We start from the raw sequence: 25,118 nt of genomic DNA, 5'->3' as shown, positions 1-25,118 counted from the left end.
GAAAAGAAGAAAAATATAAGAAATTTTTTAAGTCTTCAATTTACCACAGCAGAAAAATAATTCTTTAGGCTTGTAAATCCTTCCCAACTTGGATGCAGTTATTTGTCACTCTATCACATACCTTAATTTCTCAAATACATGATCTTAACCCTCACCTAGAGTGCTTTGATAACATTCGGATTTCCAAACCCCGGCTGAGACCTGTTAAATCAGTATCTACAAGAGGAATGTATCCTAAGTAACTCTTAACATCAGGTAAGCCTGACAACTATTTAGCACAATTACTGATAAAAATAAAATGATTTAGCAACATCAAGGGTGATAGGTAAAAACACCAGTGATAGTCCAAGAGAAATGCTAATAGTCTATTAAGAAGCAGCAACAGTTGTTTATTTTAATTGATACAAACTTTTGAATAATTCCCTCTGGATAAAGAAAATTACGTAAGATTATGTTGAGTGCTCACTCAAACAGAAAGGATAAAATTTTCACAGATTGACATTTTTGAAGATAACAATGCCCAGTACTGCCAACAGGAAGTATCTTACATTGTTGGCTAAATTGTAAAATGGTATAATCCTTCTGGAGAGAAATTTGGCAACATGTATTAAAATTTAAAATGTACATTTGATCTGTCCATCTTTGATCTAGCCATCTCACTAACAGAAATTTAAACCAATGAGATAATGAAATGAGATGTCTGTAAGTGGATATTCACCATAATACTGATTAAAAAAATGAAAACTAGAAACAATCTAAATGTCTATGAATTGAGACTTGGGTAAATAAGTCACAATTTATGTATACAAGGAAACACTGTGCAGCCATTTAAGAGAGAGACCATCTGCATTCATTCTTCACAGGAAATTATAGAGTGAAAGGGGCCACAAAACAGTACCTACAATATGATTTCCTTTGTGTATAATAATTTGTCTGTCTATAAATAGGGGGGAGTCTGGAAGGAGAATTTCATTAAGATGTCAAATGGTCTAAGTGGAAGATATTTTGGAAACTTTTGCTTTTATTCATGTTTTTAAAATTTTTTTCTACACTCAACATGTAAACAGACAAACATGTTTTTGGAAAATATGTGCAAAATCAATCGTATTGCAACTGGGTATAATTACCATGTTAGTTATTGAAGATGAGGTTGAAGCACATAAACTTACTGATGGCCTCATCACTCTAAATGCATACCCTTACTGTTCCAACCATTTTACCTCCTGCATGTAAGATCACAGAATGCTCCTTGTTGCTGCCCATAAATTGGAGATCTACTTTCGTGAGGTTCCAAAGTCCCTATAATTCTTTCCTTAGTGTTTTACAGCATTTGATTTGCCCGCTAAGCTATAAGCTCTGCTCTTTTTCCACAGCCGTATACATGCTTGTCTGTGGTGAGTGCAGATGGCTTTGAAAGGAATGGGGTCAGCAGTCATCCAGCACATTCGACAGAGGATGTGCAAAACACTGCCAGACACTGAGCAGACACACCTTATTCAGTCTCTAGAGGTTTGATGCAAAAAGCCCAGCCCTCCTCTCAGGAACAGCCTGGCTGCCTTTTGCTCATCATCCAGACCTAAACATATTTTCCAGCGTCCTATCATTTCTACGTGTAGGAAGGCATGACCTTTTGAATTACTTGATATTTGGTCAAATCTTATTCATTCTTCAAATTCTAACCACAAAATAATTTTTCAATGGAGCCACCCTTAACATATTTAGAAAAAGTTGGCTGCCCCATCTATTATCTTACACCCACCCTTTCACTGATCATTTTTGGTCTCCCTAACCAGATTGCGGGAATAGGACCATGAATCATCTTTATATCATCAATATTTGGCATAAAACTTCATATAGAGAAATCTTTCTAAATAAAATTTAAATAAATCTTTGTAAATTGAATGGAGATACAGCCATTCCAGAAAACTGTTTGGTGGTTTTACTACATACTTATACCATTGACATTTATCCTAGAAAAACAAAAACTCAGGTTTATTAAAAACAAAACAAAGCCTGTATACAAATGTTCATAGCAGTTTTATTCGTAATAGCCCCAAACTGGAAACAGCCTATATGTCCTTTAGTAGGTGAATGGTTAAACAAACTAGGGTATATGCATATAGATTACTACTCAGCAACAAAAAAGAATGAATGATTGATACATACAATTGTGATGGATCTCAAGGAATGAGTGCTGAATAAAAAAAGCCAATCCCAAAAAACTATATTCCATATAATTCTATTTCTATAAAGTAATTTATGTAACAAAATTAAGTAGATAGATAACAGATCAGTAGTTAAGGAGAGGAAACAAGAGGAAATGATGCAGTTAGAAAGGGACTGCACACAGGAGACTTGTGGCATTGGGACAGTTATGTATCTTGTGATGGTAGCTACATGACTCTAACATGATAAAATTTCATAGAACTACACACACACACACACACTTTCCAAGAAATAGGACAATAGTATCAAGGCCGGGCCTCAAAAAGATTAATCTAGTAGCAATATAAAGTATTGAAATGTTTGGAAGGAGACTGAAATACAGGCAGGGAGGGATGCAAAAAGATACCTAACAAGTAACTGGATATAAAAGGGAAGGAAAAAGGATGGAAAGAAAAACTGTGTGTATATGTACAGAAAAAGGGGTTAACAGCAGTCATTTCTAAGTGTTCTGACTACAGAGGATTTCTACTTTATATTTTTATGTAACAAACCTTCATATCAAAGTTTTAAAAAACTGTGACAATTACCTAGGGATAAATTTAACCAAAGACACAAAAGACCTGTATGCAGAAAACTATACAACATTGAAAAAAGAAATTAAGGAAGACACAAATAAATGGAAGCATATACCGTGCTCATGGATTGGAAGAATTAATATCATCAAAATGTCCATACTACCCAAAGCAATTTATAGATTCAACGCAATCCCTATTAAGATACCAATGACGTATTTCACAGAAATAGAACAGACATTTCAAAAATTTATATGGAACCATAAACGACCCCGAATAGCCGCAGCAATTTTGAGAAAGAAACACAAAGTAGGAGGGATCACAATACCGGACATCAACCTCTACTACAAAGCCACTATACTCAAAACAATCTGGTACTGGCACAAGAACAGACCCATAGACCAGTGGAACAGAATAGAAAGCCCAGAAATAAGCCCAGGTCTCTATGGGCGTCTAATATTCGACAAAGGGGGCAGAAGCATAAAATGGAGCAACAACAGCCTCTTCAACAAATGGTGTTGGGAGAGCTGGACGGCTACATGCAAAAAATGGAAATTGGATCATCAGCTGACACCACACACAAAAATAAACTCAAGATGGATAAAAGACTTAAATAGAAGTCGCAACACCATAAAAGTCCTCGAGGAGAACATTGGCAGGAAACTCTCAGATATCCCACGCAGCAATTTTTTCATTGATATGTCTCCTAAAGCAAGGGACATAAAGGAAAGAATAAACAAGTGGGACCTCATCAAAATAAGAAGCTTCTGCACAGCAAAAGAAAACATCAGCAAAATGAAAAGGGAGCCAACCGTATGGGAAAATATATTTGCTAATGATACATCAGATAGAGGTTTGATCTCCAAGATATATAAAGAACTCACTCGACTCTACTCCAAGAAGACAAACGATCCAATCAAAAAATGGGCAAAGGACCTGGGCAGATGCTTTTCTAAGGAGGAGATACAGAGGGCCCAGAGGCATTTGAAAGGATGCTCTGCATCGCTAGCCATCAGAGAAATGCAGATCAAAACCACCATGAGGTACCACCTCACACCGGTCAGAATGGCCATCATAAACAGAGCCACAAACAACAGGTGCTGGCGAGGCTGTGGAGAAAAGGGAACCCTAGTCCACTGTTGGTGGGAATGCAGACTGGTGCAGCCACTATGGAAAGCAGTGTGGAATTTCCTCAGAAAGCTGAAAATGGAACTGCCTTTTGATCCAGCGATTCCCCTGCTGGGACTATACCCTGAGAACACCAAAATGCCAATACAAAAGAACCTATGCACCCCAATGTTCATAGCAGCCCAATTTACAGTATCCAAGTGTTGGAAGCAACCTAAATGCCCATTAGTAGATGATTGTATCAAAAAATTATGGCACATATACACAATGGAGTACTACGCAGCAGAAAGAAAAAAAAGAAGTACTAAACTTTGCAACAGCATGGATGGAACTGGAGAGCATCATGCTAAGCGAAATAAGCCAGGGGGCGAAAGACAAATACCATATGATCTCACCTATAAGCGGAACCTAACCAACAATGCAAAGATGGAAGGCAAATATGACCAGCAACACTGAAAGGAAAAGAAATCAACGGAGACAAGAGAGAAGGGCGGGGGGCAGGGAAAGGGAAGGGAAGGGGAAAGTCAAGGAACATATAGCAAGGACTCATGGACAAAACCAAAGGGGAAGAGCTGAGGGAGGGAAGGTGGGAGGGGGCAAGGGAAAGAGGTGGGGGGGAGGCAGAGACAAATGTATTTAAAAAAGTAAATAAATAAAAAAAATTGTGACAATTATTTTTATAATCAGGAAATATATCTTTTTCCTTGAAAATGTGAAACACACAATTATATTTAGTGTAAAGAATTTGACTGACTAAAAGTCATTTTAAAAGCTAGCAAAAAAGGAAGGATCTCATTGATACTAAAAGATTTTAGCCCAGGTGAGTTGAAGAATGATGATGTTACATGACCAAGACAGAGGAACAAACTCTGGGACACAGAATATTGAGAACAATCCTGAATATATTTGGTTTGAGAAATCCTGGCAGAGATGCCCAGGAGACAGTTTGACATACTCAAGACATGAGAGAGAGTTGGAACTGAAGTCATACCAATCTGAAGAAGTGATAACCAAATTCAGGAGTTTGTAAGGGAGAAAGTGTAAAGTGTGAAAGAACTCTAGAAGAGACAAATCTTAAGGAATATTTGTATTAAAGTATGAAAGCAAGCAAAGAAGAGTGGGCAGTGGTTGTCCTGAGATGGGGAAAGGAGGTCAGGAGGTGACTAAGCAAAGGCAGATGCTCCTCCTCCCCCTGACCCTCCCGACTTGTACAAAGCACCCCCACCTATCAAACTTCACTTCCAGCTTCTATTTCTCTACTTTCTCCTTCCCTACAGTCCTTCCTAAAAAAAGTCATATTACAAAACAGGACAACTTTCTTCAACCCCATGTACCCATCCAGATGCTACTCTTTGATTTCCTTTTAAAAATGTCTTAAAAGAGGCACATATATTCAGGCTGTTTCCATTTCCTCACCTCCTACCCTACAATCCGGTTTATACTCCTTTACTTGATACAAGAAAGAAGTTACTTCTATACTGCTAAACCTATTAAACATTTTACAGTGCTTAATTTATCTGACTTTCAAACAGCATTCCACCTTCCTGAAAAGCTGCATCCCCTTTGCAGGTGTGACCCCACTTCTGCTGATGACCTTGTTTTCTCTCTTCTGTCTTTATTTTACTCCCTTCATCTGCCCTCATCTCTTAAACACTAAGGATTCTCAGCCTCTGTCCCAAGTTGTCCTCTATTCTCACATTCTGCACTGTCCCTGAGCCACCAACTTCACCCCTCAACAATTCCCTACATTCCATACTGTACACAAATTATGGCAAAATTTGTTGTTTTCTTGTGTCAAATTCCATTATTTCTTGGCTTTTGACATTTTTTTGGGCATGTAACACCTTACAATTGCTTATCACATTCTGTTGTAAATGCTTGTCTAGTGGCTCCCACCATATGTTAGCATTGTAAGAATAAGGACTATATTATGTTCTTTTTTTCCAGAGTTGAGAATAGTGTCTAGCACATGGAAAGTGCTAATAAAGATTTGTTAAACTAAAATAAAATTAAGAAATACAGATTCTAGTCAAGATGGCAGCTAGGTAAATGTGGTACTTGCATCTTCCCACAACCACATCAAAATTACAACTAAACTACAGAACCACCATTATTCAGAACCACCCGAAACCTAGCTGAACAGAAGTCCTACAAGGATATAAAGGAGCCACCATGAGACTGAGTAGGAGGGGCAGAGACATGGAACAGGTTGGTCTCACACCCATATGTGGCAGATAAAAATTAGGAGGGATATCTTGGCTATGGAAGTTCCCCATGAGGAGCAAAGGGTCCCACCCCACTCCAGGCTCCCAGCCTAGTGTGGGGTTCAAGTGCCAGGAAGAGAAGTCCCCATAACTTCTGGCTATAAAAACCATCAGAGATTGTGGTTGAGTGAGATGAAGGGTTTCCTAGAGTCCCAGGTGCTCCTATTAAAGAGCCCATGCATGGACCTGGATGCACCTGGTTTGAGCTCCAGCACTGGGGCACCAGGGACTTATGGGGAGGAACTGAGTGGTCTGGCATTGGGGTAAGAGCTGCAGGGAGTTTTCTCCTAGATAGAACTACTAGTAGAGCCCATTGTTTCTACTTGTCCCATGGCCTGCACAGAGTCAGCATGTGGACCCCATATCTCAACCTGGCTTCCATCAACCTGGCTAAACCAGTTCACCCTGCTCTGGTGATTCCCTAAGACCCCCTTGCCCCCGACCCAACTTGCAAGCCCAAGCCAAGCTGTTTTCAGTGATTCTTCCATACATATGGCCTATCCTGATCACGCTTCAGACTTTCCTAAAATCTCTCAAACAAGCAGCTTACAGCCTCAGCAAGGTGTATACCTTTCTCTAAGTGGCCCCAGGCCTGGCACTGGTGGAAGCCAGCCTTCGTTCACAGGTTGGCCTCTCCTGGGTACCTTCAATCCCAGGATAAGCAGCAGCAAATTGCTTTGTAGCTCATGCTGGGTGGCCCTGGGCATGGCATAGGTGGTGGCTGAACTTGGCCTGTACCTCCCAGGAGACCCCAGAGCCAGTGCATCTGGTGCACAGCTTCACAGCATGTTAAAGCACCACCCAAGCTCTTCCACAAGGGACACACTAAAGGGGCAAACTCAGAAGGCACCAGAACCCCACTCAAGTAAGACCTGTTCCAAGTGGGTGGCCCCTGCACACCTGATTCTCCATGGTGGTTGTAGCTGGTCCTTGCAGCCAATCAGTCTGTGAGAAAATCCCTCCCACTGAGGTAACAACAACAATCAAGGTTCAACTATAATAAAAGGGCGCACACAGCCCAGAAAGGGGATGCACCTCAAGTGCCTAGTTCGGTTGATCAAGGAGGCTGTGCCATTGGGCCCTAAAAGAAACCTACTACAAAACGTCACTATACGAAGCCCAGAAGATAAATATAGAAACAACACAGGGAGGCTGCCAAAATGAGGAGACAAAGAAACATGTCCCAAATGAAAGAACAGAATAATACTACAGGGAAAGAACTAAACAAATGGAGACAGGCAATCTACCAGATGTAGAGTTTAAAACACTGGTTATAAGGATGCTCAGTGAACTTGGAGAAAGATTAAATGAAATTATTGAGAACATAAATAAAAAACACAGGAAATATAAAATGGAGATAGAGAATATTAAAAATGTCAGAAATGAAGAATGCACTGAATTAAATGAAGAATACATTACAGGAATCAACAGTAGAGTAGATGAAGCAGAGGATCAAGGCAGCAATTTGGAAGATAAGGAAGGAGAAAACACCCAATAAAATCAGGGAAAAAAAGAGGGTTGTATAAAGAGCCTGTAGGACAACTTCAAGCATACCAACATTCACGTCAAAGAGGTGGCAGAACAGAGAGCAAGGAATTGAAAACCAATGTACAAAAATAATGACAGAAAACCGCCAAGAAGCACAGAGAGTCATAAACAAGATGAACCCAAAGAGGCCTATACCAAGACACATCATAATTAAAATGCAAAACATTAAAGACAACGAGAATCTTAAAAGGAGCAAAAGAAGAGCAAGGGAGCTCCTATAAGACTGTCAGCTGATTTCTCAAAAGAAACTTTGCAGGCCAGAAGGGATTGGCACAAAATATTCAAAGTGATAAAAAGCAAGGCCCTATAACCAAGATTATACTACCATTTAGAATCGAAGGACAGATAAAGAACTTCCCAGACAAGAAAAAGTTAAAGGAGTTCATCATCACCAAACGAGTATTACAAGAAATGTTAAAGGCTCTTCTTAAAAAAGAAGAGGAATTTAAAAAAAGGATAAAAAATATGAATAATCAAATGGCAATAAATGTACATCTATCAATTATTTTTTCAATCCTCACCCAAGGATATGTTTATTGATCTTAGAAAGAGAGGAAGGAGAAGGAAGAAGGAGAGGGAAAGACATTCAGTGTGAGAGAGAAACATCTGTTGCCTCCTGTATACACCCCAACCAGGGATTGAACCTGAAACCTAGGTATGTGCCTGGTTGGGAATTGAACCCACAACCTTTCTGATGTACAGGACAATCTTCCAACCAACTGAGCCACCCAGGAAGGGCAACAATTACTTTAAAATGCAAATTAATTATGTGCTTCAGTCAAAAGACATATGGCTCAATGGATAAGAAAACAAGACTCTTACATATGCTGTCAAAGACTTACTTGAAATTGAAAGACTGAAACTAAAGAGGTGGAAAAAAATATTTCATGAGAATGGAAACAAACAAACAAAAAGCTGGGATAGCAATACTTACCCCAGACAAAATAGATCTAAAAAACAAATTAAATAAACTAGAAAACAGAAACAGACTCATAGATACAAAGAACAGTTTGATGCCTGCAAGGGGTGGGGAGGGATTGAGAAGATGAATGAAAAAGGTGAAGAGATTAAGAAGCACAAATTGGTAGTTACAAAATAGTCAAAGAGATGTAGGGTACCACATAGGGAATATACTCAATAATATTCTACTAACTATGTATGGTGTCAAATGGGTACTAGATTTATCAGGTGATCATTTAATAAGTTATATGTCTGATCACTGGTTGTATAGCTGAAACTAATACAATACTGTATTGTCAATTTTAGTTGAAAAATTTAAAAAAAGATTTAAAGTTAAAAAAAGAAAAATATAAACACCTGGTATATAATTGTAAATGTTTAAATGCACTTACAATGAAAGAAATACAGATTTAAAAAATGAAAGAGCATTTTTGTCTCACTTGAATGGATCAAACCCAGAAGATACCTACTTTGGTGAAAATGTGACGAAATAGGTAAAACTATTGTGTTGTAAATAATTGTCACAGTATATCTTGAAGGCAAGTTGGCAATATGTGTATAGCACAACACACAGGTTCTGGGGCCATTACATTGCAAAATGAAATTGATAACTGGATAATACATTGCAAAATGAAATTGATAACTGGATTTTGCCTTGTACCTAGCTGTTTGAACTCAGGAAGTTACTGAGAAACTCTAAACTTCGGTTTTCTTATAAGTAAAAAGATTTACTGAAAAGTAAATAGAGGGACTTCCAGTCAAGATGGAGGTGTGGGTAGACACACTTTGTTTCCTCACACAACCAAAAGAAAGACAACAAATTTAAAAACAAAAAATAAACAGAACTGCCAGAAAATCGAAATCTGACCCCAAGGAGATAAAGAAGAAACATTCACCCAGACTGGTAGGAGGGGCAGAGACGGGCACCTGGGGTGGAGAGGACTGCGGCAAGGTGGTGGCTAGAGGACCAGGCAGGCGAGGTGGCAGCTGGAGGACCAGGCAGTCCCACATTTACATGCAAATAAACTGGTAGGAATAGCTGGGGAGTGAGACAGGCTGTGCAATACAGGGTTCCAGTGCTGGAAAAGAAAGTCTCAAAACCTTTGGCTATAAAAACCTGTGGGGGTTGCGGCAGTAGGAGAAACTCCCAGCCTCACAGGAGGGTCTGTTGGAGAGACCCACAGGGTCCTAGAACACACACAAACCTACCCACCTGGGAATTAGCACTAGAAGGACCCAATTTGCCTGTGGGTAGCAGGGGAAGCGACTAAAAGCCAGTGAGAGCTGAGCAAACAGTATTGTTCCATCTCAGACTCCTCCCCAACACACAGCACCACAATGCAGTGACCTGGGTTGCCCCATCCTGGCCAACACCTAAGGCTCTGCCTCTCCCAATGCAATAGGTGCACTGAGACAAAGAAATATGGATCAAGTGAAAGAAGAGATCAAAGCTTCAAAAACAGAACTAGGTGATAAAGTGATAGCCAACCTATCAGATGCACAATTCAAAACATGGATAACCTGGATACTCACAGAATTGGTTGAGTACGGTCACAAAATGGAAGAAAAAGTGAAGGCTATGAAAAGTGAAATGAAGAAAAATATACAGGGAACCAACAGTAAAGGGAAAGAAACCAGGACTCAAATCAACAATTTGGAGCAGAAGGAAGAGATAAACATTCAATCAAACAAAATGAAGACACAAGAACTCAAAAAAAATGAGGAGAGGCTTAGGAACCTCTGGGACAACTTTAAACGTTCCAACATCCAAATCATAGGGGTGCCAGAAGGAGCAGAGGAAGAGCAAGAAATTGAAAACTTATTTGAAAAATAACAAAAGAAAACCTCCCCAATCTGGCAAAGGAAATACACACACAAGTCTAGGAATCTCAATAGTGTCCCAAAGAAGGTGGACCCAAGGAAGCACACACCAAGGCACATCATAATTACATTACCCAAGATGAAAGATAAGGAGAAAATCTTAAAAGCAGCAAGAGAAAAGGAGACAGTTACCTACAAAGGAGTTCCCCTAAGACTATCAGCTGATTTCTCAAAAGAAACCTTGCAGGCAAGAAAGGGCTGGAAAGAAGTATTTAAAGTCATGAAAGGCAAGGACCTACATCCAAGATTACTCTGTCCAGCAAAGCTATCATTTAGAATGGAAGGGCAGATAAAGCGCTTCCCAGATAAGGTCAAGTTAAGAGGAGTTCGTCATCACCAAGCCTTTATGATATGAAATGCTAAAGGGATGTATCTAAGAAAAAGATAAAAAACTATGAACAGTAAAATGACAACAAACTCACAACTATCAACAACTGAACCTAAGAAAACAAAAACAAAAACAAAAACAAAGCAAACAACTAGAACAGAAACAGAATCATAGAAATGGAGATCAGAGGGGAAGAGGAGGGGGAAGAATGAGGTAAAAGGTACAGGGAATAAGGAGCCTGATTGGTACGTACAAAATATTCAGGGGGAATCTAAGAATAGTATAGGAAATGGAGAAGCCAGAGAACTTATATGTATGACCCACAGACACAACCTTGGGAGGAGGGCCAGTGCGGGGAAGAATGCTGGGGGGAGGGGTAGTGCAGGGTGGAGGGGAATAAAAGATAGAAAAAAATGGGGCAACTGTAATAGCATAATCAATAAAATATATATTAAGAAAAGTGAATCAACATGGTATTTAGCATAAATATTGTAGCATGTTAAAATTAATGTTAAGTAGTTCAAACAGCTACTTAAGTCTCTTTATTGTGAAACAAAATATTTCTAAGAATATTTTACATAAAACTCATTAAATTTTCTCAAAAATGTAGATACAATTTATTAATTCATTCAACAACTATCTGTCTATGTATTAGGCACATACTCTAGTCATGGGGGATATGAGTGAGAGAACTCATCTTCCTATTATTTGTAAGGGAGACAGATAGTGAATCTGATAATACATTGCAATGTGAGCTTTCGAAATACATGGATAATGACTTTTCTAATGGGGGGACATTTGGGCAGACCTGAAAAGTGACGAGACAAATAATGAAGTGTGTGGAAAGAGAGCTCCAGGAGTGAGACCAGCAAAGGCTTAGCTGCAGGAACATATGAGGGACTTTTAAGACAGTGACAGTGACCAGGGTGGCAAATGAGGGGAAATCACCAGGAAGGGTGGTAGAAGGTGAGGTATGAGAGGTAACCTGGACCAGGCTCTGTGAGGCTTGAAGACCAAGATAAGCATATGGAGTTTATTCTGTTTCATGGGGAGCAGCGGAAGGATAATAACATCACATTTTACTTTTAGGTGGTTTTACTCTAGCTGTGTTTGGAAAAAATCAGACTGAAAAGAGTCAAGAGTGAAAGCAGGAAAACACTTTGAGGCAGTTGTAATAGTCTGAGAGATGACGGTGGTTTGGAATAGAGGGCATCTGAAGCAGAGGGGGTAAGAAGTTGTCAGATTCAGGACATATTCAAAGATAGAGGTAATCGGGATTGCACTTCTAAGAACTTAATTCAAGGATTTAATTGTAGCTATTCAAAAAGATTTACATACAAAAGATTACAAAAAATAGGGTGCGGATAACTGAATACAAGTTGATTAGTTAATAAACTATGGAACAGCCATAAGCTAGAAAAGATGAAGTCATTTAGAAATGATGATGTTGAATATATAATGATTCGAAAAAATGTTCATAATATGTTAAGTGAAAATAATAGGTTACAAAACAAAGTATCCAAATGTCCAAATAAAATTTATAGAAAAAAGTTGAAGATTATACACAAGCATGTTAGCAAATTTTCTCTCTGGCTTGTGGAGTCACACATTTTTAACTTTTTTCTTTGAGCTTTTATATTTTCCAAATTTTCTATAATAACCATGTATTACTTTGATGAGAAAAAATAATTTTTGAAGTATAGTATTGAAAAGAACATTTTCAACAGATAAGATTACTAAAGAATAAGTATTTGAATACATTAACATGTTTGTTACTTACCATCACTTTTCGCAAAGTGTATCTTTTGGATCGAATGTCATCCATCAGCATTTCATAAGGAGTGAGCTGATATTCAATGGGCAACGGGTTGTACTGCCGCTCTTGGACCTTTTTAAGTTTTACTCCATTCCTCAAATCCCTCATCACCTGTACCCAGAATCGAGCCTGAAAGTACCAATGGTAGAGAGACATCAATGAATGAATTTATTAGTTTCCTATAAATGCCTACAGCCATACAGAAAAAATGAAGATCTTGGATTATAAAACAATGAGGAAATAAAACAAAAACAATTTTAAAACTTAAATTTTAGGATATTACAAAGTGGGTCAAAGGCCAGTACGCAATCCACAAACTATGACTAGTTAAACACCTGGGTATAAATCCTAACTAATCCACAGTGGTAGGCATTAATGGTTCTTCAAGCCTCCTTGTGTCTAAACTGTTATGTAGCTTTGCTCACTAAAGAGGAAGACTGTACTTCTCACACTGTGACTTTGGGTTTGGCTATATGATTTGTGTGGCTACTGGAATAGTAATGAATATGATGTGACAAAAGGCTTCAAAATCAAATGCACAATGGGTTGTCATTTGTACTTTTATTATCACCATGGGGACATCATGTCTGGATTGGATGATGCCCAATGGCATGATCACCCAGGAGAAGAATGAGACACACATAGAGTGGAGTTAGCACAGCTGATCTGCAAACTCATGAGCTAAATATATGTTATTGCCTAATGCCACAATGATTTTGTAGTGTTTAATTATAAAGCATTACAGTGACTATGGCAAACTGATATAACCACCAACTAGCTATCTGACATCCAGCAAGCTGCTTCAGCTTTCTGAACCATGGTTTCCTCATCAATAAAAGAAAATGGCACTTCATAATTTGTTTAGAAGAACAGAGATGGTCCCCTCACAGAAAATGTGTTCTGTATACAGAAAAGCCTCAAAATTGACAATTTTTATGTTACCTTTGAACAAATTATTTAATATCAGTTTTCTTATCTACAAATAGCAAGTATACCCTTCAAGAAAATAAGGTATATATGAAGTACTTATAACACATATTTAATATGTATATTATTACATGTTAGACCTTTTGTTTTCCTTCTTATAAGCTACGGTGTCAGTCTCTACTTCATTGAAAAGTAAATCAATATGATACTTAAGTGACATATTGGAGTTTAAAAAAATTAACAACTGGCTCAAATAGCTACTTCAATATATTAAAAATCAATATATTAAGTCACTCAAATAGCTGGTTAAATACATTAAAAATCAAGAATTGTGTATATAAAATAGCTGATTAAATTTCTCAAAAATGTCCTCATAAGCAATTCATTATTAAAAAAGAAAGTTTACCATTTGTTATTGAAAAAGATTTTGAGCACTTAACATTAACATTTATCAATACAGGGGTGTCCAGCCTTTTGGCATCTCTGGGTCACATTGGAAGAAGAAGAGTTGTCTTGGGCCACATATTAAATACATCAACACTAACAAAGCAAAAAAGATCTCATAATGTTTTAAGTAAATTTATGATTTTGTGTTGGACCGCACTCATAGCCATCTTGGGCTGCCTGTGGCCTGAGGGCAGGACACCCCTGCTTAGACCGTCTTCTAAGACGATCCTTTTTAAAATAGATTCTTACCTTCTGCCATTAAAGTTATTCTAATATATCCCTAAAATACTTAGGTTTCTCTAAGTTTTGGGAATGCTCTTGTGCCAACTTCTCTACTTTTCTTCCATGTTCCTTTAAGATCCAGCTTAAGTACAATCTCATCTTTTAAAAATTGTTGTCTCTTCTCTTGACTTCAAGCTTTAAGAAAACCTGACATATAAAATTTGGAATTCCCAAAATAGATAAAATAGGGAATGATCACTCACATAACTCACATAAAATTTATGAAACGATTAAAACAGACTTGTTTTATGTAGCCAACTCTTTATGTATGATTGTTTGGCAAAATTGTGCATGACTTTTAAGAAATTAAAGTCATGATTGTTATATAAAATAATGCATATCTGTCACTGTGTATTACCAGAGATTTTACCATTTATCCCTTATTCCACTAGGGATATTCTGAGATGTTTCAATCCAGTCATTTAAGAAATTCTGATTCTCCTTCATTCTATTCCTCATTTCATTGTAATCTTTCTAGGTAATTCATTTTAACGGTCCTATGAGAAAGAAGCTGGTGATTGAGGCAAATACAACTTCCGTTGAAGTCAGTGCATCTCTTGTTAGTGGTCATGCTACTTTTTAAATGAGGCTGCCGTAAGGCAACAAATTAAATTTTTAGTTCAAGTTTATACTAGCCACTTACTAACTTCCGAACACCTGAGTTATTTATCTGGCTTTAATATCCAGGAAAACAAATTTTAAAATTTAATAGCCAAGAAGAAATACACTAGAGCAATACTACTAGAATTCTCCTATACAAGGAAACTATATAATCAATATTATTCTAAATGACAAATAATATTAGCTTATAAGACAATATAAGCTATTGGTTTTTTAACCCTATTTTCTTTTTTAAATATATATTTTATTGGTTATACTATTATACTTGTCCCAATTTTTCCTCTTTTGTCCCCCTCCACCTGGTACCCTCATTCCCTCCAGCAATCCCGTCCCTCTTAGTTCATGCCCATAGGTCATGCATTTAAGTTATTTGGCTACTCTATTTCCTGTACTGTTCTTAACATCCCCCTGTCTACTTTGTACCTAACAATTTGTACTTCTTAATCCCTGCATGATTTCCCCCTTTCTTCCCTTTCCCCCTTCCAGTTGATAACCCTCCAAATGACTTCCATATGTATGATTCTGTTTCTGTTCTGCTTGTTTGCTTAGCTTTTTTAAATTCAATTGTTGATTGTTGGGAATTTATTGACATTTTATGTTCATAGTTTTGATCTTTTTCTTAAATAAGTCCCTTTAATATCTCCTATAATAAGGGCTTGGTGATGATGAATTTCTTTAACTTGACCTTATCTGGGAAGCGCTTTATCTGCCCTTCCATTCTAAATGATAGCTTTGCTGGACAGAGTAATCTTGGATGTAGGTCCTTGCCTTTCATGACTTTAAATACTTCTTTCCAGCCCTTTCTTGCCTGCAAGGTTTCTTTTGAGAAATCAGCTGATAGTCTTAGGGGAACTCCTTTGTAGGTAACTGTCTCCTTTTCTCTTGCTGCTTTTAAGATTTTCTCCTTATCTTTCATCTTGGGTAATGTAATTATGATGTGCCTTGGTGTGTGCTTCCTTGGGTCCACCTTCTTTGGGACACTATTGAGATTCCTAGACTTGTGTGTGTATTTCCTTTGCCAGATTGGGGAGGTTTTCTTTTGTTATTTTTCAAATAAGTTTTCAATTTCTTGCTCTTCCTCTGCTCCTTCTGGCACCCCTATGATTTGGATGTTGGAACGTTTAAAGTTGTCCCAGAGGTTCCTAAGGCTCTCCTCATTTTTCTGGATTCTTGTTTCTTCATTCTGTTCTGGTTGAATGTTTATTTCTTCTTTCTCGTCCAAATCGTTAATTTCAGCCCTGGTTTCCTTCTCTTCACTGTTGGTTTCCTGTATATTTTTCTTTATTTCTCTTTGTACAGTCTTCATGTCTTCCTTCATTTTGCATCCATACTCAATCATTTCTGTGAGCATCCTGATCACCGGTGTTTTCAACTCTGCATCTGATAGGTTGTCTATCTCCTCATCGTTTAGTTCTTTTTCTGGAGTTTTGATCTGTTCCTTCATTTGGGCCATATTTCTTTGTCTGGGTGTACCTGGTACATTGTAAGAGGGGGAGCCTTAGGTATTGGCCAGAGTGGGGCAATCTACTTTGCTGTGTTGTGGTGCTGTACGTGGAGGAGGGGTCAGAGAGGAAATGCTGCTTGCTTGGCTCTTGCCTGGCTTTCAGTCACTTCCCCTGCTACCCACAAGTGAGCTGGTCCCTTCTGGTGCTGATTTCCCAGTGGGTGGGTTTGTGTACGTTATAGGACCCCGTGAATCCCTCCCATGGGCACCCCTGTGACACTGGCAGTTTCTCTCACCGCTGTAACCTCCACAGATTTTTCTAGCCAGAGGTTTCAAGGCTTTATTTCCCCAGACTGAAACCCTGTGTTGTGCAGCCTGTCACATTCCCCAGTTCCTCCCAGTTTATCCACATGCGAATGTGGAATCCCCCGCCTGCCAGCCGTGAATGTGACTTTTGTTTAATTCTTGGTTGTAGGACTTCCACAAAGTTCGATTTTCTGAAGATTCTGGGTGATAACTGTTTTGTAGTCGACTTGTAATTTTTGCTGTGGTTGTGCAAGTAGGTTTGCCATGTTCTCCTATGCCTCCATCTTCATCAGAAGTCTCCTGTTTTTTAATCTTACTATTTCTAAAATGTTCCGGGTTAATAGCGTTCCAAATATCCCAGTAAATATATACTCAATAAATTAAGCCTACTGCAAACAGGAAATACCCAAATGACCATTGATAGAACTGATAAACAATGGAATACTACTTGGCAATAATTAAAAAAACCTACTGATACAGGCAACCACCTGGATGAAATCTTAAAAGAATTATGCCGAATGAAATAAGCCAAGAAAAACTAGTACATACTATTGATTACATTTATACAAAACTCCATACTATTGATTACATTTATACAAAACTCCAGAAAATGCAAACTAATCTATATGACAGAAAGCAGATCACTGGTTGGTTGCAAACTGGCGAGGAGGGAGGCAAGAAGTAGGATTATAAAAGGGTATGAGGAAACTTTAGAAAGTGATGGATAGGCTCATTATTTTGATCATGGTGATGGTTTCAAGAGTAAGTATGCATATATGCATGTGTCAAAATTTATCAAATTGTACCTTTTAAGTATGTGCACTTATTGTATATTGGTTACACCTTAATAAAGCTGTTAGAAAAAAATATGGCAAATGAACAAAATCTAATATGATCAAAAGGAAGTTGTTCATATCCCCCAAATCTGCATCTTTTGCTACTCCCTCATTTAATGATGTCATTATTTATCTGATGTACTTAACCTGAAAAATCAGAATCCGAAAATGTGCCTTCAAATTGACACTGAACATATCTCAAACTCTGTGACATTCACTGTCCTGTCCATCAGGCCACCATGCCTACCTGACTCTAAACATATATGAGGGCAGGGATTCAGGGATATAGAACCAGGCCAGAAAAACAGTAGTCCGTTACGTGAATACACCGCCATCATCTGCTCTAGAAATCTGTCTTCCATTTTATAAAGGCAGAGGCCCCATATTCATTCTTCACCCCCAAGGTCCTAATCTGTTAACTATTCATTAAATTAAAAAATGTATAATACTACACTATAGTTTCATACCTTATCCTGAAACAGAGCTTAAACTTTGACTTACAAGGGTATGCTAAAGTATTATTATAACTAGAAAGGTCAATATTTTAAAACACCAAAAATTCCCAGATATATTGGTTAATTCTAACAAAATCAGATAGTTTTTAAAAATAGGGACTTGATATTTCCTCAAATGTAAGACTAGGCATTCAGATTCATGTAATGTCAATTCATACTATAGTCCTTAACAATCACCTATAATATGTTTTCAGCACTAAATAGAACAGGGAGAAATCCAGCTATCTTACCCAGTCAGCGTTTTTCAGCTCTTCCAGGTCTGTGTTAGATTCATCGCTCTTTTCCATTTCTTGAATCTTCTTAAGATTCTACCAGTTGAAATAAAAATATTTGGCATCAAAATTTAATTAAGCTACCTCCTCGAATTAAAATTTCTAATGGATACCTTCAGATAAAATATAAACAAAAGTGTTATTGAAGCAGGTAGTACAGATAGCAGGTTTAACACAATCACTAATTCTTCAGGGAAACCTTCCCTTCCTCCTTGACTAAGCCAAATCTTCCTGCTATACTATTTTTTGGCATCATAAACCTTTCTTCTACAGTTTTTATCAACACTAATTCTATATTTGTTTGTGCCTTCCCACTACACTTTATGACTCAGATTTCTGTTCTCAAAAGTTAATATAAGCACAAGAACTTTTCTGATGCTCAATATATATTTGTCAAGTAATTTATGAATACATTTCAATATATAAAATGTCTTTTATTTATTTTTAATTTAATACATATATATAGAAAAATAGTTATCACAATAAGGTTAGTTGCACTTCCATTACCTCACATAATTATCTTTTTTTAAATGGCGAGAATATTTAAGACCTATTCTCTTCACAACTTTCAAGTATAAGACACAATGTTGTTAACTATAGTCATTCTGCAGTACATTAGATCCCCAGAACTTACTTATAACTGGAATCTTGTACCTTTTGAAATTGCATTAATTCAACATTTGCAATTTTTAAAAAATGATGATAGGTAAAACATATATTCACATATTAATTACAAATTTGTGTTATCATTCCTATTCACAATAATTCAACTCTAATACATTTTGCTAAACGTATTTTCCTAATTGCATTTAGCCTGAGTTTAAATGCTTGTATGAAACCTAACTTGTTTTATATGAAAATAATGAATACTTACTATGAAACATTTCTAAACCATTTATTTTTAGCTTCTCAACATCTCAGATTAACCATCTGCAAAATAAGAATAAAACTGCCTGCTTTTTTGTACTTAATAATGCATTGGAGTATTAACAGAGAAAGGATAAAACTACTCTGACTTGAAGAAAAGGTGGTATAAATAATGCATTATTTCCTTTCTCCTTTGGAAAGAAATTAGGAGGAAAAAAGTATATTTGTTTCAGAATGCGTTTCCATAATTACTATATTAATTTTTTTAAAACCCTCACTCAGGGATACATTTATTGATTTTAGAGACAGAGGAAGGGAGATAAGGGACAGGGGATAGGGGAGGGGAGAGGCAGAGAGGATGAAGGGGAGAAGAGGTGGAGAGAAACATCGACTGGTTGCTTTCAGAATGCGCCTGGACTGGGGATTAAACCTGCAACGTAGGTATATTCCCTGACCAGGAATCAAACCCATAACCTTCTGGTGTGGGGGACGATGGTCCAACAAACTAAGTCCCCTGGCCAGGGTCATAATTATTTTTAAAAGAGAAAAGTCAGGTTTCCTGCTTGGGACAATGTAATAAGACACTTGCCACTCCTTAGTCACAGCCTACATTCCCTCTTTGGACCTCCTCTGCCTCACTTTTAAAGGAAGATACCACCATCTGCCTCACAATGTTGTATTTAAAATACAATCATACATAGCAGAACCTTGCAGGTATAGCCTCTAGGGAAAAGGAACTCCCAAAACATGCATATCCTCATTATCCTCTGTACTCTCCCAGCCTCATTCCCTATTCGCCTTCCAGAGCGTTGCTCTTTTCCAGTGGTCTTGACTGCTGCTCTTGGCTGCAGTAGGATGCTAAGGGCAGCTAACAAGTGGTAAGCCTTCAGAAAGTCATCATTTAACTCCAACCATAGCCCATGTTCCTGGGGAAATTAAAGCACGTAAATGCTAACTGACATGTCTGAGGTCTCCTCAAAGGCGAATTATGGAGTGAAGTAAAGCAGATGGAAGTTGTACAATGGTCTCAGACATGAGGTAAGACATGGGGAAGGGACACCAGTATATGAGAATGGTCCTGTTGAGAACATAAGTGTCCTGATGCTGCCCTCAGTGACTTAGATAATTCTTAGACGGCAGCTAAGTAAAGTTTACTTTACTTTGGCTAAAATAAATGTGTATGAATTAATAAATTACACATGGGAAAATAGAATTTATGTCTTATAAGTGATTTGCAGATAATGGGTACTTAATATCTGGTGTCGTATTATGTCAAAATCTCAGTAATAATCATTATTACATTATTACTAAATTAGGACTCTCAGTGTTCTATTTTGAAAGATGTACCAGATGTACTGGTATATATAATATTTCTGATATTCAAAAACCCCTAATTTTTTGCTAGGGATTATTAGTTATTATTTAATAAATCTCTGATGATTTAAAACCACAGTTTTCAACCCAAGTCCACAATCTTAAAGAATTATCAAAATAAGAATTGAGCAGGAGGAGACCAAAAAGGAGAGGCACACATTTATTGTGTTCCTAGATGACTGTAACCCAGGCTCCATCTCCCAAAGAACTGAAGAAGACATTACTCTATTGACCAGAAGAGCCTTATTTCCGTCTTTTTTTTTTTTAAATAATTAAAATGGTAAAAGAAAAGAGATGTAGGAAGTGAACTGCCTGTGGGCACCCTGAGACTCTATGTAAGGCTGTGACATCTATCAGCAGTAGCACTTTCCCCTCCCCCATAAAAAAAAATGAGAGCTGAGAAAAAATACCTCAGCTCTATTTCCTCACATTCTCGTTTTCGGGCATTTGCACTGGCTATTCTCTCTCCCTACAATGCTTTATCCAAATATCCACATAGCTAATTCCCACACATCCTTCTCATTCTTACTCAAATGTCACCTTCTCAATGTGGCCTACCTTGACTATCCAATATAAGGGCCAAGCCCATGCCTTGAACTTTTCCCAGACAGACTTCATAGAAAGCAGATTATTTTAGCTATAGAAGAAAGTGATCATATCATGGTGCTTTTTAACACAGAGTGACTTTCACTTCATCTTTGTACACCAAAGTTCAGAAATCAACTATTTTCCCAAACACCCTGCTTTTTATTGCTGTGTGCATGTTTTTCTACCCAGCTGTTCCACAAGTTCTCTTATCATACTTTCTGTTATAAGCATTTACAAATCCCAAACTCTGTAATCCTGGGATGATTCATAATGACTGATAACTGTAATAGAAATCCCAGGGAAACCATTTTTCCCCCTTGAATTTTCACACAGCTCTTTTTTATATCTGTGTAAGATACAGCGGTTGAACATGACTCTTAACTCATTACTACAACTCAGCCTCAGCATAAGGATCCCACATCATGAGAATACTCGTTAGATTTCACTAGTTGCTAATGGAAATTGTCACAAGAGAGCATTAGAGAAGGGGCAGCTCAGTAAGTTGGACACCAGACCTTTCACACAATTCTTTTTCTCTCCATCTCCACTTTTGCACCCACCCCCTTTAATATGTTGTGTATTTATTATTTTCTTTGCACAAAATGTTCTGCCACTTAAAATCACTGCTCTGAAAGATGAAGTTAATGCCTTAGAAGCTGTGTCCTAACTTAAAACTACTACATTTAAATTAGAATTTTCCACAGAAAATACTGTAGATCAATGAAGAGAAATCCAAAGGAATTAACTTATCAAATAAAATGCATTCAAAACAAGTCAAGTTAAAGGGTAGTATTTAGTAGGTCAAAACTCTTGATCTCTTATTTCTGAGAAGAAAATATGACCGGGGAGACTCCACTTATACTCAAAGTGTCAAAATCAAAATGCTTTGCATGAACAGAAGATCATGTAAGTGTAAAATTGTTATAATAAGAAAACTGTAAAGTAAAACTATGAGATAAAAATCTGCACTAATTACTTAAAAAGATTCATTGTGAGAGGCAGGAGAGCACTCTTACACATTTCTAAGGAGAGTATCAATTAGTAAACTTTGGAGGAGAATTTCAATTTCATAATATTTTATGAAAATTATAAATGCACATTTCATTTGACACAGAAATTTTACTTTTAGGAATTTGTCTTACATACATGATCTCACCAATGATAAATAGATTAGAAACTATCCATGGCAGCATTTTTTGTAATAGCAAAAGACTTGGAAATGACTTAACAGTTGTTAACAGAAGGCTGACTAAATCAATGATAGTATGTCCACGTAACAAAATATTATGTTTTCATCAAAACATCAAAAAATGATTTCTAACACATACGAAGGTTTTGCACAGCATAAAAGATATGAAAAATATTGATATGTTTTTGTTAGTTATATATCAATTACATCTATTAAAGACAGAGAAGAAATTAACATTATTTGTTGCCTGTGGGGTAGGAAGTGTGTGGCAAGGAGACAGAAATAGAAGGTGTTCCTGGAGTATGAACCATGTAAATTTTTTACTTGTTAAAATAAGTCAATTAAATTAGGGGCTTCCAAAGATGGTGGCACAGGTAAATGAGGTACTCTCTCCTCCCACAACCATATCAAAATTACAACTAAACTACAGAACAACCATCATGCAGACCCTCCTGAAACTTGGCTGAACAGAAGTCCTATAACTAAGAATATAAAGAAGCTACATTGAGACTGGTGGTGGGGGGTGGAGACATGGAATGCGCTGGTCCCACACCCACGCGTGGTGGTTAAAAATGGGAAGGGATCTCAAGGCTGCAGAGGTGCCCTCAGGGGAGAAAATACTCCCAATCCCGTACAAGGCACTGCAACCCAGAGTGCCAGGGCAGAAACAGAGGTCCCCATACCATAGCTTTTGGTTGTGAAAACCAGCAGAGATTGTGGCTTATGTGGGAGGAAGGGCTTCTGGAATCCCAGGCACTCCTTTTAAAGGGCCTGTGCACAAACTTACTCAGACTCACTCATTCTAAACGCCAGAAATAGGGAAGTAGCTCAAAAGCCACCAGAGACCTAATGGAAATAACTGAATTATCTGGTTTTGGGGCAAGTGCTAGAGGAGCAGCTTTCTCTCAGATGGAAGGCCTGAGTCCTCCCCTCAGAGAGCCAGCAGGCAGGCCCTATATCTGAGTCTCCATCAACCTTGCTAACATGTTCACCCCATCCTGGTGATTTCTGAGACCCCACTCCATCTGAATTTGGGCCATCCAATGCTTATACAGTGACTTTCCCATACGAAAAACCTGTCTTGACTCATGCTGTGGACTTTCCTAATCTGTCAAAGGGTTACAAACCCAAAACAAAGAGCATCTGGCCTTGGTGTGCCCTCTTGCTAAGTGACCCCAGACCAGGCACTAGTGGCAGCTGGCCTTGGTTAGCAGCTTGGCCTTTCCTGGGCACCTCCAGCCAGCACAACTAGCAGCCATCCGCCGTTTGCCCTGTAGCTCACGCTGGGTGGCACAGGTAGGGCACAGGCAGTGGCTAATGTAGACCTGCACCTCAACGGAGGTGCCATCTTAAGCCACGCTGGAATACCACCCAGTCAGCTCTGAAAGTGGCACACTCAAGGGGTGAACACACTGGGCACCAGAGCCCCACTGAAGTGAGTCCTGCCCCATGGGGTTGGTCCATGCACAGCAGTGCCTCCATGGCCAGTCATCACAGTAGCTTGGTCTAAGGGTATACCCTCCCCGTGACGTTCCAACAGCAATCAAGGCTCAAATATAAAAGGTGGGTGTACAGAGCCCACACAGGGGGCACGCCTCAAGTTTCCAGTTTAGTTAATTGAGGAGGCTGTGCCACCGGACCCTACCAAAGGCCACTCTACAAAGCCCAGGACATGTAGCAGCTCTACTAATACATAAAAACACTGGGCAGCAGCCTAAATGAGGAGACAAAGAAACATGTCTTAAATGAATGAACAGAACAATACTCTAGAAAAAGAACTAAACAAAATGGAGAAAAGCAATCTACCAGATCCTGAGTTCAAAACACTGGTTATAAAGATGTTCAGTGAACTTGGGAGAAGCACAGATGAACTTAGTGGGAACATAAACAAAGTAATAGGAAACATAAAAATGGAGATAGAAAACATAAAAAAGAACCAGTCAGAAATGAAGAATACACTAACTTAAATGAAGAATAATTTACATGGAATGCACAATGGAATAGATGAAGTCAAGAATGAAATCAGAAATTTGGCAGAGGAGGAAGTAGAAAACACCCTATCAGAACAGCAAAAAGTAATTTAACAAAATGAGGACATTACAAAGAGCCTCTGGGACAACTTCAGGTATACAAACATTCACATGATGGGGGTGCCAGAAGGAGAGGAGAGGGAGCAAGGAATTGAAAACCAATGAAAACAATAATAATGGAAAACTTCCCTAACCTGGTGAAGGAAATAGACAAGTCCAGGAAGCGTAGAGTCCCAAACAATATGAACCCAGAGGGGTCCACACCAAGACACATCATAATTAAAATGCCAAAGGTTAAAGACAAAGATACAATCTTAAAAGCATCAAGAGAAAAGCAGTTAGTTACCTACAAGGGAGCTTCCATAAGACTGTCAGCTGATTTCTCAACAACTTTGTAGGTTAGAAGGGATTGGCAAGAAATATTCAGTGTGATGAAAAGGACGGACCTATAACAAAGATTACTTTACTTAGCAAAGCCACTCTTTAGAATCAAAGGATAAAGAGCTTCCCAGACAAGAAGCTAAAGGAGTTCATCACCACCAAACAAGTATTACAAGAAATGTTAATGGGAAAAAGAAGAAAAAGAAGAGGAGGAAGTGGAAGAGGAGGAGGAAGAAGAGGAGGGAGAAGCAGAAGAGGAGGAAGAAAAAAGGAAGACAAGAAAGGATAAAAAATATGAATAATAAATGGCAACAAATATATATCTATCAACAAATACTTTAAATGCAAATGTATTAAATGCTCCAATCAAAAGACA

At 38.0% G+C, this 25,118-nt stretch overlaps 1 protein-coding gene across 3 annotated transcripts in view; it reads right to left on the bottom strand.

The window, feature by feature from the left end:
• SPIRE1 (spire type actin nucleation factor 1) overlaps nucleotides 1–25,118 on the bottom strand; it is a 317,606-nt gene that overhangs the window by 127,417 nt on the left and 165,071 nt on the right. For all 3 annotated transcript variants that reach the window (XM_054587329.1, XM_054587328.1, XM_054587330.1), the window contains exons 5-6: nucleotides 18,272–18,349; nucleotides 12,628–12,792 (exon numbers count right to left, since the gene is read on the bottom strand). In XM_054587329.1, coding sequence (XP_054443304.1) covers nucleotides 12,628–12,792; nucleotides 18,272–18,349 — 243 coding nt within the window. The remainder of the gene's footprint in view (nucleotides 1–12,627; nucleotides 12,793–18,271; nucleotides 18,350–25,118) is intronic.

The sequence above is a fragment of the Pteronotus mesoamericanus genome, unplaced genomic scaffold (genome assembly GCF_021234165.1).
Source record: "Pteronotus mesoamericanus isolate MK-2021 breed Mesoamerican mustached bat unplaced genomic scaffold, CSHL_Meso_final scaffold_118, whole genome shotgun sequence".
NCBI lineage: Eukaryota > Metazoa > Chordata > Mammalia > Chiroptera > Mormoopidae > Pteronotus > Pteronotus mesoamericanus.
Note: the sequence above shows the minus strand (reverse complement) of the source record. Positions and strands in the feature narration are given on the sequence as shown.